The 20,362-nt window shown below is 37.7% G+C and overlaps 1 protein-coding gene across 9 annotated transcripts in view; it reads left to right on the top strand.

Moving 5' to 3' along the window:
* Window positions 1-20,362, top strand: part of Fam13a (family with sequence similarity 13 member A) — a 309,967-nt gene that overhangs the window by 255,062 nt on the left and 34,543 nt on the right. For all 9 annotated transcript variants that reach the window (XM_074041354.1, XM_074041353.1, XM_074041351.1 and 6 more), the window contains 3 exons: window positions 6,048-6,234; window positions 17,859-17,935; window positions 18,304-18,346. In XM_074041354.1, the coding sequence (XP_073897455.1) occupies window positions 6,048-6,234; window positions 17,859-17,935; window positions 18,304-18,346 (307 nt within the window). The remainder of the gene's footprint in view (window positions 1-6,047; window positions 6,235-17,858; window positions 17,936-18,303; window positions 18,347-20,362) is intronic.

Below are 20,362 nucleotides of genomic sequence, written 5' to 3'. Positions count from 1 at the left end.
ATAAAGCAAAAAGGGCTGGGGGTGTGGCTTAGGTGGGAGTGTGAAGCCCTGATTTAAAACACCAGTACTGCCCCCCATAAAACAAAAAAAAAGTAGTGTTACAAGGATCTTTATTCTCCCTTAAAAGATTTGATCAAATGCAGACATACAACTACCATTTGTATTATTTAGTAATTATGATTGAAATTGCCAAGAAAAATAATTTTGCATCAATAATAGAGTGTATTCACATATTTTCCCTAGCAGTTCCAAGTTATTTTAATTCTCTGTAGCATTTAGTCTCTATGTAGTTACTGTTTTGAACCCTTAGTATTTTTTTTTTATGGAAAAAAATAGTATAAGTTGGCTTCATGCTTCACTTAGATGTTAAAAGACCATATTACCACGTATAATCTTATAAATAAATCAGTATCAAGGATATAACAAGTACAGATTATTCTTTTAATGCTCTTCTTATTTTCTGCCTCGTTTTTTGCTGACTTGCATATAGCAACGCTATTTTTTTTGATATCCTCAATGCGTCATAATAGCATGCTTTCCACACCCTGTGGACAGTGGAGAGCAAGTGGAGGTGGGAAGTGGAAGTGAACAGGACAGTAAGAACACAGTGATGGTGGCAGTGGTGGTATTGACCGCTTGGAGGATGGCTGATGGTGGAGGATAAAGTAAAAAATGAACAGGACCCAGACAAGGTCAAGAAATATGAGACAGGCTAAGCTCTCCTGCAGAATCTAAATATTGAGTTTCCCAAGTCCAGGGATGTTTCTTGCATAGTTATTTTGATTGTGTTTTACTAGAAACAAAGGAACAAAAGGAGATAAGGAATGGTGGGGCCTGACTGATTGCTCATGGACAATGCCCAGGGAACTCTAACTTTACCCTTCCATTTTCTCCTCTGGTATTCCCACCACTGCTCGCTCTGGTCACCCATCCTGGTCTTATCATAGCTGGGCATCGAATAAGAGAGTCTTCACCATTCTCTTTTTCCTAGGTGCATGGTCTAGGCATTCAGAAGTCCCTTTCAAGTGCTCCTTTTTTGTGGCACCCTCCTAGTCACATGACTCCCACCCATCCCACATGACATGCCAGGTCGCAGTTGTGTCTTAATAGTACTTCAACTTCAAGCCCACACAGAATGGCGACTCAGCTCTCAGGTCTTTGAGGAGCGAGGCCCTGATCTCTCAAGACCTCAGAGCTGCCAGTTTTGTCTGACCCAGCTTTGAAACAGGTCAATAGTCCTTTCCTCCAATGCTGGTGGGTACCCTCATCCTTTTATCCCCCTGCCCTGACCAGGGCTCCCATTCCAAACCTCTCCCTGTTCTTTTCCTCTTACTCACTTCCTTGCTTTTCATATTTTTCTAGATGGTTGATTCTTCCCACATTTCCATTTCAGTCTCAGACCCCTCTTTTACTTTTCTCCTTTCAGTGACTATGAAATGCCACCAAGAAGATCCTCTCCAATATCTTCAGGGTAGTCATTAACATATTATAAATAGTGAGAAGGTCAGGAATCCTTATGAGAGCTCGTAGCAAATGGGTTATTTATAGGGCACGTTTATACATAATTGATTCATTTAGCTAAGATTTTTATAAGGCTTTCTTTGATTAAAAAAAACAAGGAAAGTTTAAGCTACACTTTATAATATTCTGTTCAAAACTGTTAGCCTCATGGAATGGCTAGAAAGTCTTTCCCAAAAAATCCATTCATTTTATTTACTATTTTTTCCCTCTTACAACTTAGAGCTGTAACCAGTTAAAAAATATCTTTGAAGCCAATAATAACAGTATTTCTAGATGAGCTAAAAAGAAAAGCCAGTAAACAGCAGTCACACTAAAGCCATCATGGCAGACTTTTGAAATAAGCACTGCTGAAGATAGACTAAGACTATAAATCATTCACTTTGGTGCAGACATTCTCTAAATTTACAAAGAAATAGAATCAGACCCATTATCATTTGCTAAAATAAAGACATAAAAGTTTAAGGAATTAAACTTTTGATTACATAAAAAGGTTCAGTTTAATTCATTCATTTGTAAAATCTGCCATCTACCAGGGAAATTGAAATAGGGAAGTTTGTTGTGGTTATCTTTCTACTGTGTACATTTGAAGAAATTCATAATAATATTTTGTAAAGCAAAGCATCATTTAAGTCAAGGTGATTTAAATCTTCCACAAGCACAATGAACTGGAAAAATGGTCCACATGTTGCTTGGTTATGTAACTATTATTAAAATCCTACTGCAAATTAGAAGAGAAAGCATCCTGTAGCAGGAGGATAGTGAATAATTCAGTATTGTTAGAATATTAAATATGTATGTAAGAGTGTGGAGGAAAGCCTGAGGGGGAAAATTGGTAATAAAATCTAGGTAATCGGACCAGGCGTGGTGGTACACTCTGTAATCCCCACTCTATATTCAAGCAGCAGAGTTCAGGAGGATTGCAGTTCAGTGCAACCTGGGCAAAAAAGTTAGTGAAACCCCATCTCAATCCACAAGACCTGAGCAAAAACTTGAGAACCTATCTGAAAAATAACTAAAGCAAAAAGGGCTGGGGGCAGGAGGTTGGGTTGTAGTTCAAGCGGTAGAGTATTTTCCTAGCAAGTGCAAGGCCTTGAGTTCAAACTGCAGTACTGCAAAACAAACAAACAAGTAAACAAGAAGATCTAGGTAATTAAAATGAGAGGTCCAGAAATCTAAGTTCAGGTCAAATTTATGTCAAATCTGATTGAAAGCTGACAAAAGGTTTCCCACAGGCACTGTGACTTGTTTCCACATAAGCACAACTCCACTGTCATTTTCATGTATTTATTTTTCAGCAGCATTTATCCCAGTCACTTCTTCAATGCTCCAAGAGAATATAAAATAAACTTTTTTTGTTTAATTCTTTTTTCCAATACGGAGGTTGAACCCAGAGCCTCACATATGCTAGGCTAGTGCTCTACCACTTGAGCTATGCCTCCAGTCCTTTTTTTAAAAAATCTTTTTGTATTTTTGTTGTTTTGGAGATAGGGTCTCACTAACTTTACCTGTGTTGGCCTTGAACTCTCAATTCTCCAGTCTCCCTCTCCTGAGTAGCTGGGATTACAGATGTGCTCAACCATGCTTTACTTTTCATTAAATGTTTACAAATAAGTTTTAGCTTTTGTATTAGTCTGCTTGTGCTACATAACAAAGTACACTGACTGGGTGGCTTACACAAAAGAAATTTATTTTCTCACAGTTCCAAAGGCTGGAAGTCCAAGATCAAGGTACTGACAAGGTTACTTTCTGGCAAGACCTTTCTCCTTGAATTGCAGGTGTCATTTCCTCACTTGTCCCTTCCTCTGTGCAGGTTTTCCTGGTATCTCTCTCTTACAAGAACAGCACTCATAATGGATGCAGGCACGACTTTAATGATCCCATTTAACCTTGATTCTCTCAAAGGCCTTGTCTCCCAGTACGGTCACTTTGGGCATTGGTGCTTCAACATAGGAATTTTGAGAGGTCACAGTTCAGGCCATAGTAACTTTTAAGCCTAGAAGGCCTGCCATTAAAAAACATAACCAGGGCTGGTAGAGTGGCTCAAGTGGTAGAGTGCCTGACTAGCAAGTGTGAGGCCCTGAGTTCAAACCCCAGTTCTGCAAAAAAATTTCAAAACTAATAAAAGTCATAATTGGACACATAATCCAGTAGTTAGGAAAAATATGGAGAGTGATAAGAAGACAGAATTTGAGTAGTAAGGCAAGTGATTTTGTGTTTAAGACCAAACTCACACAGCCATAAGAAGACTCAGCTTGTGAGCCTTCAGGGTGTACAGGAGAGAGAGGGGTGTGTGTGTGTGTGTGTGTGTGTGTGTGTGTGTGTGTTTCCATATTAGTCCCTACCTGCTTGTTTTGTTTATATTATATCTTGTAAACATTATTATAATCTAATTGTAAAGACATGTGTAAGTCTTTTTTTTTTCATTTTATTTTTATTAGCATACATCAGTAGTGTAAGAGTGTTTCATTGCAGTAACTGCATAGTTGCTCACAGTATACTTTGAACAACCTGCCTCCCTCCTTCCCCTCTTTTTCAAACAGATTTCATAGGTTGTATATATATATATATTATATATATATTCATATATAAATATATATTTATATATATATTTCGTAGGTTGTATATATATAATATATATATTTGTATATATATAATATATACAAAGGTCACACACTTCAGTCTTCATCCCCGGTACCTTCTCCCTTCCCTCCCAGCTCCTGGTGATCGCCCCTGAAAACCTCCTTCATACTCCAGACACATTTTTAATATCTATCAATTCATCAGCTACAAGTAAAACAAAGTCTTCACGATGTGCCTGGATATTTATGAATGCTCTATTAATATATTGTGACATCACAAATACAAAAATGAGACTAGAGTCAAATATGAAAGAATTGTGCTGTTAAATGTCTTAAGGTGAACTTATCATTTGTACTTTAAACAATTTATAAGGGAAACTTTTTCAGGATGCTTTTTCTTATTGGTATCTAAAAATAATTTTAAGGGGAAATGTCAAATTCTTCTAGTTTCTTCTCTGAATTTCTTAAAATAGCATTACCCCCTCCTCTTTTGAAACATAATCTTTCATATAATTCTAACACATGTAGATTTTTCACATTAGAAGTTGTAGAAAATAAAACCAAATGAAATCTACAGTGCTAAAATTACCAAAGAGAGTATAACTTTGCAAATATTATGATAGTATTTAATGCATAATTTTGCCTCCCTGATAGCCTAAAGATATGAATTTAGATTGCAGAATAAATATTTAATACCATCTCATTTGGGGACGTGGTTGAAATGACAGTGAAATACTGTATCTCTTTTTACTCTTTCAGACTCATTTATTTCACTCTACAGCTTTAGCGCTTAGGGAGTCACATTAACTCAGTCGTACAGTGAGAGAGAATAAAATCTCATTCATTTCTTCCTTACAAAACCATGGTGCTGTGCTGATGGTTTAACTTGTTCCATGATAATCCTTTTTTTCTATGTTTGCTAAGTAATTTAATGTTATAAAATCTTCTTATAAAACCTTTAAAATACTTAAAAATGTTTTGAGAGTAGTAAACCAACTAAGTACTATAATTTGGACATTTCTTTTTCTTTTTTAAAAAAATTTTAAATTAGGATCTATTCATTATACAGGGGGGATTTATTGTGACAATTCCAAATAGGCTTATATTGTACATTGATTAGATTAGATCACCCCCATCTCTCACCTTCAGCTCCCTCCCTGCCCCCACTTAAAACAATTGCAAGGGGTTTCATTGGTCTATTTCATATACATTTCTTTTTCTGATAAGCTTAAATCTTGCAACTCCTCTGGGAAGTTGACCAATTCATATTCAGTTAAAATGCCTTCTGGTCCAGAGTTTTCATTAACCTACAATTAACCTATGATTTCTGCCAAAATTATCTAATTCATTGAGATTTAAATATTGGCACATTTTTACTCTACTAAAATAAGTTTATCATTGGGGAAAATCAGTAGTCTCATTCCAGAAAATACATGATTTTTCCTTTTCAGATCTTATTCCTCCTTATATTCTATGGAGTTAGAATATTTAAAATTATCTAGATTAGTCTGGGATGTAGCTCTGTGGTAGACTGCTTGCTTACCTAGCATGTGCAAGGCCTAAGTTTGATCCCAGCACTGCAAAATATACATACATACATAAGTAAATAAATAAATATATACCACGAGCACAGGGAAGCTTTGTTATAAACCCACACTATTCTCCCTGTTTGAATACAAATTATTTTTGGTAAAAATACAAGAAGTATTCTTTGGTAGAAATACAGCCTCTGCTCATTTGCCTCTAAGAAGAATTTCTCTTTTGATGTGATTCATTTGGTACCAGACAGGCTCAGGAGTGACACTTTACTGAGATTTTGATCGATAATGCAAGTTGAAATTTCTCAGCCTTCAGACTTTCTGTGTATATGACAATGATACAATGGCAGCACTATAAACTGTCCCTTTTAGCTTTTAAAATAAAATTAAGCTTTTTTTTTCCTTCAAGGGGATTTATCAACAAAGAAAATATTCCCTCTGGCTTCAACAACTTTGATGAGTGTATTTTGAATACTCAGGAAGTAGAAAAATTACATGAAAATACTTCTGATTACATGGGAGAAAGAAGCAAACCTAAACGTCAGAAACCCAGCTCTAAACATTCTGAGCTCAGTGAAAACCAAGATGGCCTTGTGGTAAGAAAATATTTTTATAAAATTTTTACTTGTAGCCAGTTAAGAAATATCACATCTCTTTTCCTGTTTTGTAAAAAAAAAATTAAAAATAATTTTAGTCTTGAGTTTCACAGAATTACAGAGCATGAGTTCTGAGAGGGACTCTAAGGTTACTAAGAGTACATGTTTGTATTTCTTTTTCTTTCTTTTTTGGTGGGACTGGGATTTGAACTCAGGGCTTTGCACTTGCAAAGCTGGGGGACGCTACCACTCGAGCCATGCCTCCACCCCATTTTGCTCTGGTTATTGTTTTTTAGAGATGGGATCTTTCTGTTTGCCCGGGCTAGCTTCGAAACTCAGTCCTCCTGATCTCAACCTCCCAAGTTGTTAGGATTGCAAGCATGAGCCAACAGTGCCCAGCTATACTTCTTTCAAATAAATATAAATAATAAGGCAGAGAAATATAACATTCTGCCAAACAAGAGATAACACACTTTGATTTCCATGTTATTAAAATTGGTCTGAGTTTTTTACTTTTATTTTGAACCTTTTTACATTTTATTCTTTAATACAGTTGCTCATAAAGCACTTTTCCTTATTTTCTGTTTATTCTTGTATATATAAATATATATATATTTTTAAAAAGTAATGAACTAACTTAAAGCAAGGAGAACGAGGACTGGCGGAGTGGCTCAAGCAGTAAAGCACCTGCCTAGCAAGGTGAGGCCCTGAGTTCAAACCCTAGTGCCACCAAAAAAAAAAAAAAAACAAAGCAAGGAGAAGGAAAAATATAGGAAAAGAGGACCAACTATCTTTGTGTTTGGAATCTCTTCCATGTTTGGAAGTTTAGTTTCACATCTATACTCTATAAGGTATTTTCTTCAAATTAATCAGAAACAAAAAAAAAACTGATCACCAACACACAATTTCCTCAGGTCTGAACCCTCCATCATTAACTTGCTATGTAAGTGTTTCAGTTAATAGTAATATTTAACAAGTATTAAATAACCATTTATTAAATGTAACGATTTAGTAGTCATCATCCTTTTGCATTTATACTTCAGTTGTTCTGAAAAGTGAGAACCAAAATCTGTCTTCTCATTCCTTTTAGCTTTAAAATAAAGTTAATCAAAAAATAAACTGATGATAAACCTTATAATAGAACTAGAGTCCCTGATAAAAATAGAAAGGAAGTATCCATTTTTACTGTGTGGTGTGCAGATTCTCTGGTCTGCTTTGCCAGTTTTTAGCTCCATGCTGGTTTCCCTATATTTACCCAGACTTGCAGGCTTCTCATTGTTAATTCCTATATGTGCTCAGAAAAGATACTCAGTTTTCCCCTAAGTAAAATACACATAAGTGTAAATCTAAGAGAAAACCTATTTATGTTACTCTTCCACCCCCAAAAAATAGTCTTAATATTTGTTTGTTTAGTTTTTTGGGGGGACTGGGGGCAGTACTGGGGTTTGAACTCAGAGCCTCACACTTGTGCGCTTACTAGGCAGACGCTCTACCACTTGAGCCATGCTTCCCAACCCTTATCTTAATGTCTGTTTCTAGAAATGAGCTGATCTAGAAAAAATGATCATCCTCTTCAGGAATATGTCTAATCCAGTTCTCAAATAAAGACTTTAAACATCAGAATCATTACACATTGACTGTATTTTAACATCGATGACTTAATCCTTCTTTTGGAAAAAGTAAATTTTTATGTGTGAACGTAGTGTTGGGGATCAAATCCAGGACTCACACATGTTGAGCGTTCATGCTGCCACGCAGCTAGCTACACCCCCAGCCCCTGAAAAGTAAGCGTTCAAAAAAAACACAAGTGACACTAACTTCATTAACTCTTTGTTTAGCCCATGATTTGCTGATCTGCCAAAGGGGTTTGTGGTGATTAAAAGTCTGAGGCTTGGTTTTATAGCTTGAAAATAATGTACTTCTTAGTTTGAACCCCTTTTTAGATGGGTTTAAGCCATCAGTATTTTTTTTTCCCACCAGGAATAGCATCTTAAGTTATTTGGTGCTAAGTCAAAAGAAGTGAAAAAGTACATTTATACCTTAGAATATGTGTTTGAACTTTACTTAAAAACATTTGTATGGGAGATCCTTGTTTCATTTTAGTGTGGAACTGTGCCAGTTTCCTCGTTCAGGACTAAGCATGTCCCGTGTTAACATAAATGAGCTCAGTGGACCCTGTCTTTGTTGCAATGAATAATTTAAACCCTGCCAACAGAACTTAAGCAGGAAATCTTCCTTCTTTGTCAAGTAAGGGTATCCTCAGACATCTTTTCTAATTCTCATATTCCATGAATCTTAAAATCTAATCTTCAGAGGTGACCAAAAAGCAAAGAGCCGTGCAACATAACAGTGACTAGTAGTTAGACTTCATCCTAAAAATTGCCATGCGTCTTAACTTCCTAATTATTCCTAACCTTCTAATTCTACTTTCCCCAGCTCTGTTCCAAAACCTTTCCCCAACCCATCTCAAAGTCTTCACAGTTGGCCAAACATTTGTTTTTATAGCCAAAAGAAAGAAAACTAAAAGGACAAAAATAGTGAGAAAAAAGAATTAAACGTAATTAAATGCCATTAATGTGCCAGAAAATAAGTTAGATCTTAGAGATTCAACAGTGAGAAAGCAGGGAAAAATTCTTGCCTTCATGGAGCTTACGTAACAGTGGGAGAAACAGACAACAATCACAATAAATAAGTAAACATAAAGTACACGAGATACTGATAACTACTGGCAAGAAGCAAAGCAGAAAATGGCCCAGGAATTGTGGGATACAGCTATAATAATACAGTGGCCAGAGAAGACCTTCCCAAGAATTTGACATTTGAGCAAAAAGACAAAGGTAAGGAAGCAAGCCATACAGATGGAACTTCAAGTGTAAAGCCCCCAAAATAATCATTTGTCTGGAATATCTAAGGAACCATGCGGACACCATTGTGGTAAGAAGAGAGTTAGCAAAGTGAGAGAGGCACTGGGGAAGGGAGATCCAATGAAATGCATCCTCGTAGCTCCTTGGAAAGACTCCGCCTTTAGACTGGGTGAGATGAGAAGCCAGTACTTAAATTTGGTGACTGTTGTGTCAGGCATTGACAGGGAAGTGGGTAAGGACAGAAGCAGAGGTCAATTAGGAAGCTCTTGCAATAATCTAGGTTTGGGATGATAGGACATTAGAGGACATAACCTCAGGAGTGAGTGTGGATAGAAAAGTGGCCCAGGCAGTAGGCCCTGAGGCACACCAAGATCTAGAGGATGGGGGAAATGAGAAGCCAGTAGAAGAGACTTAAGAAGGAGCAGCCAGAAAGTAGATGAAAAATGAGCTATGGATGGTGTCTTAGAAACCAGGTGACCAAGTATCATTAAGGGAAAGAAATGTCAGATGACAGGCCAACTAGAAGACCGGGAGCTTAACCGTTGGGGTAGCAGAGTAGTTTTAATACGAGCAGTGCTAGTAAAGAGCTGGGAGCACAAACTATTCTCAAGAGAAAATGTGAGGAGAGTAAATGAGAACAGTGTACAGTACCTTCACAGGGGCCGGCCTGGTCCACAGGACAGCCAAGGACGAGGAGATGTAGACCTCAGCAAGAATCTTGCAGACTTGGGATCTTCCCAGTGGGAACTGTCTGGGCCCTTTCCCCTTAGTCCTTTTGCTCTTGACACAAAGACACCCAGCGGCTACAGATCACTCAACACAGAAGCCAGAGGTAGAGCAGCCAGTCAATGGTAGATTGCTCTGCCTTATCTCTAATTATCCCCTGATCCTACCCTGTCCCTGTGTCCTAGGCCTCTTGCTCCCCTGGGCTGTCCCCCTTCTTTACTTTGAAGAGCTGAGATAACCAGTTTGTGTTTCAACAGTTTCCCTTGTTCTGCTTCAGAATGTCTCCAGATCTCTGTCCACTTTATTTTCTCACCTGCTCAAGTGACCAGTGGCTTATTTCAAAATTCTGAGGCTAACCCCTAAGGCAAAAAGTAACATGCATATAAACTTACACATACATGCACACATTTTTCGTTGCCTCCTGACTCGTTTTTGTTGGCCTAGAAAATGGCTCTTTATCTCCAAAAATCTTTCCAGAGCACAATGTAACATTGTCATTCAAGAGCCATGACTTAGTCATGCATCCTGTCCAGTACTCCTCCTCCTCCTGCAACTACGTTCTGGGGACATAATCTTAAATACGCAAAAAACCATGTGTAATAATTTGCTCATCATAGGCTATCTATAATCATAGAGAATTAGAAGCAACTTAAATGTTTGAAAGAACAACATCAGCTCAGTAACATTTAAATTAAATGCCAACTCAGTAAAATATTGTGTAGTGATTAAAAATTAGTTATAGCTGGATATGGTGGCTCATGCTTGTGATTTACCTGCATGGGAGGTGTAGACAGGAGGATTGCTACACGAGCTGGCCCTGGGCAAAAATATGAGACTGCATCTGAAAAATAATTAAAACAAAACAAAACAAAAGGGCTGGTGGAGTGGCTTAAGTGCACAGCACCTGCCTAGCAAGCACATGGCCCTGAGTTCAAACTCCAGTATTGTACAAAAAAGAAAAGAAAAAGACCCCTGCTTAGTTGTTGGCCTCCCCCCAGTTGCTTGACACTTTGTCCCATTTTCTCAGAACTCTTTCCCTGGGGTTCTGTGACATTGATCTCTCCTTGTCCTCTTACTGTTTTCAATTTTGCTGTACCCTTTACTAGCTAATCTCATAAAACATGTCCATCTGTAAATGCTAGCCAGAGTTTTGTCTCATACCTCTTTTCTGTCAAAACTTTGAGGGTTTCTCTAATTCTGTGGCTTAGTTGTCACCCACCTCTCTACAAATGACTTCCAAATCGACATTTGATTGATGCTGTAGCCTACCCCAGACAGCACTGTAAAGTCAACACATTAAAACCCAACTCATCTTTTTCTCTTTGAGCTCTTTCTCACTCTCAGGATCCCCATCTGATCTAACATCATCATCATCTCCTGAGTCATTTTCTAAGATCCTTCCTTACCTCATCCTTCTTCCAACTTCCCAATCACTTTTCAAGTGTACTTGATTCTACTTTAAAGTGTGTCTTACATTATAAGGCTGACACCGCAGATGCTCAGACACTTAGTCTGGAATAGCAAAGCAGTCAGCAGGCACATCTCACCCCCACTTTTCTCCTCTCCCACCCATCTTTTCTGTTGCTGCAAAGCAATCTTCTACCTAATGCAGCGTTTGCACCCCTTCTTTTCAGTGCAAAGTAACCTAGCACAAACTCCTGTCCAACACTACACGACAGTGATTTTCTTGAATGTGTCAGGTATAAAAATGTCCAAGAGTGTGAACCACTGACTGAAAATTATTCCCTCAATCATGCAAGAATTAACTATCTGACAACACTATTGTAGGTGCTAAGAATAAAATGATCAAAACAGGCATATGGTCCACCTCCCTGAAATTTACATTCCCACAGGATGAAACAGATAAGCATAGTCAGCTGCAGAACACGCTGAGAAGAGGAAGGAGTGGTATATCCTCTGACTGATACCATTCAGAGGATCAGCAGGTCAGACCTCACTGAGAATGACATTTGTGCAGGGACCAAAAGAAGATAAGGGACTGAGCCCTCAGGACACCTGAAGAGAGGTGCAGACAGAGGGAGCAGCTGGCTTATCCTTTAGAGGAGAGGAAAAGGCTGGTGTGATCAGATCATAGTTGAGAGAGTTGCATAGGTGGGAGATGTCAGAGATATAGCAGGAGTCCTTGTCACTTGAGGGTTTATGGCATTCTTAGGACTTTACTTTGAATAAGATGAGGAGTTGCTAGAAGGCACCAAGGGGAAGAAAGTCATTTCCTGAAATGATCAGTCTGATACCTGTGTTAAGAATAGCTCAGGGGTGTTATATGAGATGGACAAAGAATTAAAGTAAAATGACTGACGTAACCTAGGAGATGAGACTGAGTTAGATGAGGTTGATAGAGTGGAGGTGGTGAGTGTAAGGCAGCCATGTTAGGACTGGACCCCTTTCCCCTCAGAGGTGGCTTACTAGAAACTCTTTTGGTGATTAATGTTTAACCTTACCATTCAGATTCATCCTATGATAGAAATGAAACTAATATAAACAATGTCACAAACTACAGTTGGAGCAGTAACCAAATTAGGAAGTTACCATGTCAAGACCAACAGTCTGGTTCACTGTTCACCATTGTACCTCCCATGCCCAGCAGAGTTCATCACTCCATGAAAATGTACTGAAAAAAACAAGGGAACAAATGGCTGCCATGTCTTTTAAGTAACTTGTATAACACCAAGACCCCAAAGGCAGTAAAAGTTCTCTCTCATGTGACAGCCCACAGCATGAGTCCAGGGCAAGGGAGAGGAGCAGAGGCCATGCAGGATTTCAGGGACCTAGGCCAGGTGCAACTCTGCCATCTTCAGCATGCAGCTTCTAGAACACTGGTGGTTTTCATCAACATTCCAGTTCACAGGAAAAGGGAATGAGCATCAAGGAATATACCTGGTTGGGTTATTTTATCCACCAGACCTGGAAACCACATACACTTCATCTCACATCTTACTGGAGAGAAGTCCTAGTCTAATCACCAGAGAGGCCAGGAAATGTGTTGTCGCTGAGCATATGGCTATGTCATGACCATGGAAGGAAAGTAGAATGGGTTTGGGGGAGTGCTAGCAAGCTGTCCTTGGGGCCTCCTCATGACACCCGTATTCTTTCTGAAGATGGATTAGGTTATACGTTTTTAAGCAATGAAACATAAAATGTACAAAAGAGCACAAAAAGTAATTAGAATGTACCACTGATCTTTTGTTAGTGAGACTCTATCAACTGTTTTCCTTTTTTAAGAGCTCAAGGTTGAACTAATGAGCCTGTTTTGACGAGTGGCACTGCCATGACCTTGAGTGTGACATGTTTGTCTATTGAGAGAAGGCATTTTTTTTTTCATGTCCTCTATAAAGGCTCTGTCAGCACTTTGCAGTTTTAGAAGACAAATTTGTTTTGGCTCCAAGTGTTTTCAGGTACTTCAGTCAGTGGTCAAACAGGTTTTGAATCTAGCTTTCAATGCCAACAGAGAGGGGGGAAAAAGAATTACAAATAATTCCATAGCTAGCTTTATCAAAAGTATTTGTTCTTTTAGATTTAAAGGTTATATTTATAATAAAGGAGGGCGGTTTTTAAAATTTAGTTCAGGTTTGTCATAGTGATTCTATATCTTGAAAATCACTGACATACATGAGTCAGAATTTTATAGATTACAAACTAGGCTTCATCTAGCTAAATTACAATACAAGAAGGGACCCAGACCTTTCTTTTACTAAATTATCTTTAAAGTCATAATCTAGCCTTTGCTATTTAAAAAAGAATTACCTTTAAAAGATCCTAAACATAGGATAATTAACAGTGAGTGAAATTGATCATTGCTGTAAGAATTCTATAAATTTAACCTTTACTAATGCAAACATTAATGGACTGGTCTTTTACTATCGCTAGAGATGTGTTTGGGACATAAAACTATTTAAAACCTTCAAAAGGCACTGAGTAAATATTTTCTGATAGGACAAGTACTGTTAGCAACTTCAGCACGTGTGAAAGTCTGGTAGCAGACTGCTCATACCGTGGAAGTGATCTGACTTGTATGATTTTTTCCTTCCTCTTTCTCAAGAGGAATCGCTGATCTATTTCTTTCTTAGTCTTTCCTCCCTAAACCCTAGACAAAGGATGGAAATTCAAGTTTATAAAAACATTTTGTGCGCTGGGAAAATGGGTAGTTTTGTTAATGTACTGCTAACTCTTTACTTCCCTTGTTAGTTTCGTTCTAAAACCCCAAAAATCTGGAGTACTTGCCAGGCATAACAAATTCTTTAGATGTTCCCTGTTTGCACAAAGTATAGGTGCAACCAACAACCTTAGCAAAGGAACACCGTGTGCTTGCATGCTGTTTTAGTAATAACAAACCCATGCATATTCAGAAGTCTCAGATTTGTGGGGAAGCAACACGGCCTCAGCAACCAGGGAGAACATTAGAGAGGAATAGTGAACAATATTGAAAGTCATCCTTTGCGAATTACATCTGTGAAAATGCAGATCCCTGGAGAGTTGCTCTTTTTTTTTTCAAGAGAGAGTTTTTAACATCTGGATCAAGCATTAACAGAGCAGGGGAGAGTGCTGAAGAAGTTAATACTGTTACACTCCTGGAGATCGCTGACCTTTTTCTCATCTACAAATGTTTTCGTAAAGCTTTCCGTTATGAAACAACTTTGGTCTATAATTGTCAAAATGTGTATCAACTATATTTTGGTTCTTTCTGTTTAGAAAGAGGCTAGGGATGTAGCTCAGTGGTACCCTACCTGCCTAGCAAGTATGAGGGCCTGGGTTTGATTCCCAGTACTGCAAAAACAAGTAAACAAAAAACCCCAATCTTCTAAATCTTGTATGTCTCGCAACTTATATAATGCTATTATATAAAACGTTCTATCCTTTTTCCTTCTGAATGTTTCCTAATTTATATCTGAAAATGTTTATTTCTCCTGAAATACTCTTAGGTATAATTTTAAATGCATCATTTCATTGACACTGTTTTGAAATGATACGAAGGTGGAGGACTGTGCTTTTCCTAGGAATTCCTGATTCTGAGCTTTAGGAAAACCTAATACTATTACACTAGATCTTACTTGAAAGATTTTGATAATCTATTAAAGATTATGAGTGAGAACAATGATTCTTTGTCATGGACCTATCCCTCTTATCAGGAAGGTCACATTCAGGTGATAAAAACCATTATGATTTGGTTTAATGGAACACATTTTATAGTGGCCTCTTCTAATTCAAACTTTAAAGGTATATCTATAATTTTAGGTATATCCATCCTAAAATTCTCTGTGTTAATTATCTATATGAGTTAATTGATACTCAATATTGTAACAGCAGATATAAAATATATTTCCAATTTTGGGGACAAGGTCTTGACTATGGACAAATAGCAAAATGTTTTCATAGTTTTACAGAACTAATATTCACTAAATGAAGCAGACATTATTCCAGTACTTTACGTGTACTTTTGTTTAATCCTCATTACAGCTCTGAATTAAGCAGCATCCCCATCTCCATTTTTCAGACAAGGAAACTGAGGCTCAGATAGATTTGGCCAGTTGACAGCTAGAATTCAAATCCTAACATTCTGATCCAAGAGCTTTCATCTTAACTATTGCATATATGTTTGCCCCTTTGTTTCCTTTCTTTAGTGGAGCCCAAAGTGTCAACCTGAGAATTCTAGGCAAGTAAACCAAACCACCATAAATGGAAAGCAACTCACATCCTAACTTTCTACTCTGTATTTATGTTATGGAGAGCCTTATACATCCCATTTCATGGGATTATTGTGGCCCTTAATCAAATTTGCTTTTTATTCAAAGGGTTTTGTGTCACGGTTGCTTATTAATATGTAGATGAGCACATGTTATTTCAAAATAGTGCTTTTCATTTATTTTCATGACACAAGATAAGTGGGATCTGCCTAGTACCCCTTTGACACAGATGTGAATCAGCAAATTCGAAAAAATTCAGGCCCAAGTTTTCAATAGTTACGCTTTTGAATCTACTGAATTTATAGATTAGCAAATAAGAGCACATTTAATCTTCCTTCATGGGAATGACTTATTCTATGCTCAATTCCATGAATTGTTTGTAGAAGCATTGACAATTGCTTCATTTTTTTTTGAGACAGGGAGACCCTGTCTCAAAAAAAAAAAAAGAGAGAAAGCATTAACCATATCCATATTTGCAGCTAGTCAAAAAGCCAAAAAGCCTTACAAATGTACCTCCTGATAAGCATTAAGCCTACCTACTCAACTTGAAAAAATTGTGTTTTGTCCTCTTTAGCTAATATGAAAGATGACATTAAATATTGTAGAAAACTAAGGTTCTTACCTGAACTCCATTGCTTTGCATGGGTGTTTTCCAGCTCAGGCCTAAGCTGTATATTACCTGAGATCATACTGGCAATATATTCCACAAGGGAGGCAAACGAGCAGCGAGTGCTACATCAACTTCTGATTAGGTCACCATTAGATTCCTGAATTCCAGTTCTAAGCTACTCTGGTTTTCTGGAAATCTGAGTTTTGCTGTGCTTAGTATAAACAATGGATCATACCTAACAAAGACATTACAAGGAGTAGTGACAATTTCTATGATGCTATCAGGTATCTTTATTAAATGGGATGCTAAAATTCAATATAATTTTATGCAAGCAGAACATGGCACACTATCATACTTTTACTCATTTTAACAAAGAGAAATGTGAGGATTATAATTCATTTATATTTGCATATTATCTAATTGTTCTATTTTAAATAAAAGGGTATCTTTGACTGCATAGTTCTTTTCTTATTATTATTATTATTGTACCGGGGGGCCATTGTGACATTTACAAAATTTCTTACAATTTATCATGGGTGAATTCATCCCTTCCATCATCCTCCTTTATCTCCCCTCCCCCCATTCCTAGAATAATTTCAGCAGATCTCATTTTTCCATTTACATGCATACATACAGAGTATTTCTGCCATATTCGCCCTCTTACAGCTTTTCTTTATATCCTCCACCCTCCCACCGGTGCCCACCTCCCAGACAGGACCTGTTTCACCCTCCTGTTCTCTAGTTTTGTAAAAATAAAAATGGCATTTTTGTTTATTTAAGAGAGCTATGCAAGGTGTTTCATTTTGACAGTTCCATGCATGTATGTGTTATAACATGAATTGGTTCATCCCCTCTATTTTTCTCTTTTTTGCCATAGTCCCATCTTAGGATGATTTCAACAGCTTTAAAAATTCTATGTTCATTCTTATATAGGAAGTACATCAACCATGTTCACCTTAACTTCTTTGTTTTACTGTCCCTCTCTCATCTGTGATCTCCCCTTAGCATGACCTGTTTTTCATAATATTGCTGTATTTATTCAGTCTGTATTCTACATATGAGAGAAAACAAGTGACCTTTGATTTTCTGAGCCTGGCTAACATCACTTAAGATGATGTTCTCTACTTCCATCCATTTTCCTGCAAATGACAAAATTTCATTCTTCTTTATGGCTGAATAAAATTCTATTATATATGAATTACCAAATTTCTCTTTTCTTTTTGTTTTTGCTTTTTTTGCGGTGCTGAGGTTTGAACTCAGAGCCTTCTACCTTGAGCCACTCCACACAGTCCTGTTTTTGTGATTTTTTTTTTTTTTTGAGATAGGGTTTCGAAAACTATTTGTCTGGTCTGACTTTGAACCGCGATCCTCCTGATCTCTGCCTCCTGAGTAGCTAGGATTACAGGCATGAGCCACCAGCACCCAGCTAAATACCAAATTTCTTAATCCATTCATCATCTCATACCTCTTGGTGGGAATGTAAATTATTACAGCCACTATGGAAAACAGTATGGAGGCTCCTCAAAAAACTAAAAATAGAACTGCCATATGATCCAGCATTTCCACTCCTGGGGATATCTCCAAAGGAATGTAAGTGAGGTTATAATAGAGGCACCTGCACAGCCATGTTTATTGCAGCACTATTAACAATAGCCAAGCTATGGTAACAGCCAGGTTGCGTATTTCTTATCGTGCCTATTGGCAACAATTGTTCTCTTACAGAATATGGAAAGTCTCAGCCCCACACAGTTGCCTGAACCACCTGCACCCGATGACCTTGAACTTCTGTCTGATGAAAGGTATCTTTAGATCCTCTTCTCATGTTGTTTTCAAGGGTATGAAAAGATTTTTTTCATTTAATACAGTAAGAGTTTAAGAACTAAAAATAATAGAATTATATGTTGATCAACAATATATTACTGCAAGGAAATGCTTGAAATAGAAAAATCTATTGCAGTGCTATTAAATACACATAACCATACTCATGTTTGGGCCTTTAGTGTTTGTTTTTTTTTTTATTTCTGTTTTGATTTTTAATTTTATAAGAATTTTGTTTGGAGCTACTCAGTACACTCTTAAATAAATAATTGAAATCCTAATATGAATGGATGGAAGGTTTTTTCTTAAGACAGACGGACAGGTTATATTTCATTCTTATTGTTTATAGCAAAGACGACGAAAGAGACAGCAGAGACACCCAGCAGTGTGTGGTGAGTAGCTAACAAGGAGACCACAGCCTTGGGGCTCTTCCTACTTCCTGAGTGTGCGTGTGGAATGTGACGAGCAGCCAGTAAGGGGCAGTGAGGTAAATGACAGGACCGCAAATACCAAGACTTACAGGGCCTTTGAGAAATTTGCTTTATAAGTTAATGTATTTGCTCGTGAAGATACACTGTAATACCATGGGGATTTCTCTTTAGATCTTGATAACATGAAACAAAATGAAAGCCAAAGCGACTGGTTTAATTTTTGTCCATAGTTTGAGGCATTTTTAAATGATTGAAATATATAGCAAGTGACTTTTAATGGGTCTTTCACAATCTTATTAGTTTTCAAATTAACATAAATTCAGTTGAATCTACTTAATCCAATTAATTTTCTGAGTTTTACATCTCTGTATAAGTAAACAGTGGAGAAAAAAGATCTCTTGAATCTGACGTCTGTACTTCCAAGTTCCATTTACTTCCCTGGCTTCCTCCTTGTCCTCTTGGCATCACTACACTGACCCAAGAACTTCCTTTCCCTGGCACCCAATGCCAGTTCTCTTTTAGTGTGTGAGCCTCCTGTTGATTCATTTATGCTCATTTAATAATGCATGTTTGATCTAGTACTTCCAAATGTGTCCAAACTCCAGCTTCAGTCTTGCCAGGTTTACTTTGGGCAAGAATTAAAGCTTTTCTCAACCTGCTCTTCAGTTTTGACTCTTGATATGATAACAATATAAAGAACTGTCTCTCTGACTGAATGATTGTGAATTTGTTGGACACTGACCTGATTCACTGATGTATTCACTCAACAACCCAGGTTAAAGTTCTAGAAGATTAAGAATCTGAAAGCTGGGGTTGTAGCTTAGTGGTAGAGCACTTGCCTTGCATGCATGAAGCCCTGGGTTCAATCTCCAGCACTCTCCCTAAACAAGGATTTGAAAGCTGGGGCCCTCCGCCTTAGAAAGTTGCACACTCACATATAATTGCTGGGAATTAATGGCCACACACACGTGCACGATGCTGCAGCTTCGTTGCACTTGCTCTATTTAGTTCTTGTCATGTGCACGTTACTAGGCTAGACAGTATACAAAGACTAGAAGGGAATGGAATGCTTCCTCTTTCTGACTTCACAGTTTCTGAAGCAATTCTTTCATCTCTTATTTCTACCTCTTCTATGCTTCCTTCCCTGGGACCCAGGTGACAAGCTGACATGCTTCCCTTGTCTCTAGGAACCTTTTTTAGACCATGTTTCCTCATGAGAGTTTTTATTTTTTCAAGTTTCATCTTTTCTCTGCCATCTTCCTTTGCTCATAGCAGGTACCTACTTATCGTGCCACTGAACATTATTTTAAAGAAAGTTGCTTTGCCTCCTGGAGAGGTCTCCTTGGTTCTTTCCTTTTATGCCTGTTATCCTTTATGAGATAAAAGGGACTAGAACAACCTCTGTGAATGGACTTCATGGCAATAACTCATAAATTCCAACTGGCACCCAAGCTAAATTCATGCTGGACCCAGCTTGCCTTCATCTTTTTGTGGACTGTTTCCGAGTCATAGGAAAAGAATCTCAAATCCTTCTTTCATGTGCCAGTTCCTATTCTGACAAGTGCCACCCATGTTCACCTACCAATCAGCATTCAGCTCCCAGGTGGCACTCCTTAAGCTTTCACTATTAATAACCATCATCGTCATAACTGTTTCCATTAGAGATCAAAATTAGGTGATGAGTTAAAATCTAGACTGAGCGCTCAGAAAAAAACAAAAACATCACTCCACAATCTTGGGATTACTTCTATCCTGAGGCCTGTGTTTCTTGCATGGAATACATTTTATTGTTATTCAGGAAAGACCGTGAAAAGATCTGTATCCCACTTTTAAAGCTCGTTGTCTTCAGTGCATTGTAACTTCTTTTTAATATATGTAGCACTTCTTAAACTGTCTTATTCCACCAAATAGTAATCTGGTTTCCTAGTAAAGCAATAATAATCCCTCAGTTTCAGAGATGGAGGGAAAAAAAAGTCT

Source organism: Castor canadensis, chromosome 9 (genome assembly GCF_047511655.1).
Source record: "Castor canadensis chromosome 9, mCasCan1.hap1v2, whole genome shotgun sequence".
Classification (NCBI taxonomy): domain Eukaryota; kingdom Metazoa; phylum Chordata; class Mammalia; order Rodentia; family Castoridae; genus Castor; species Castor canadensis.
Note: the sequence above shows the minus strand (reverse complement) of the source record. Positions and strands in the feature narration are given on the sequence as shown.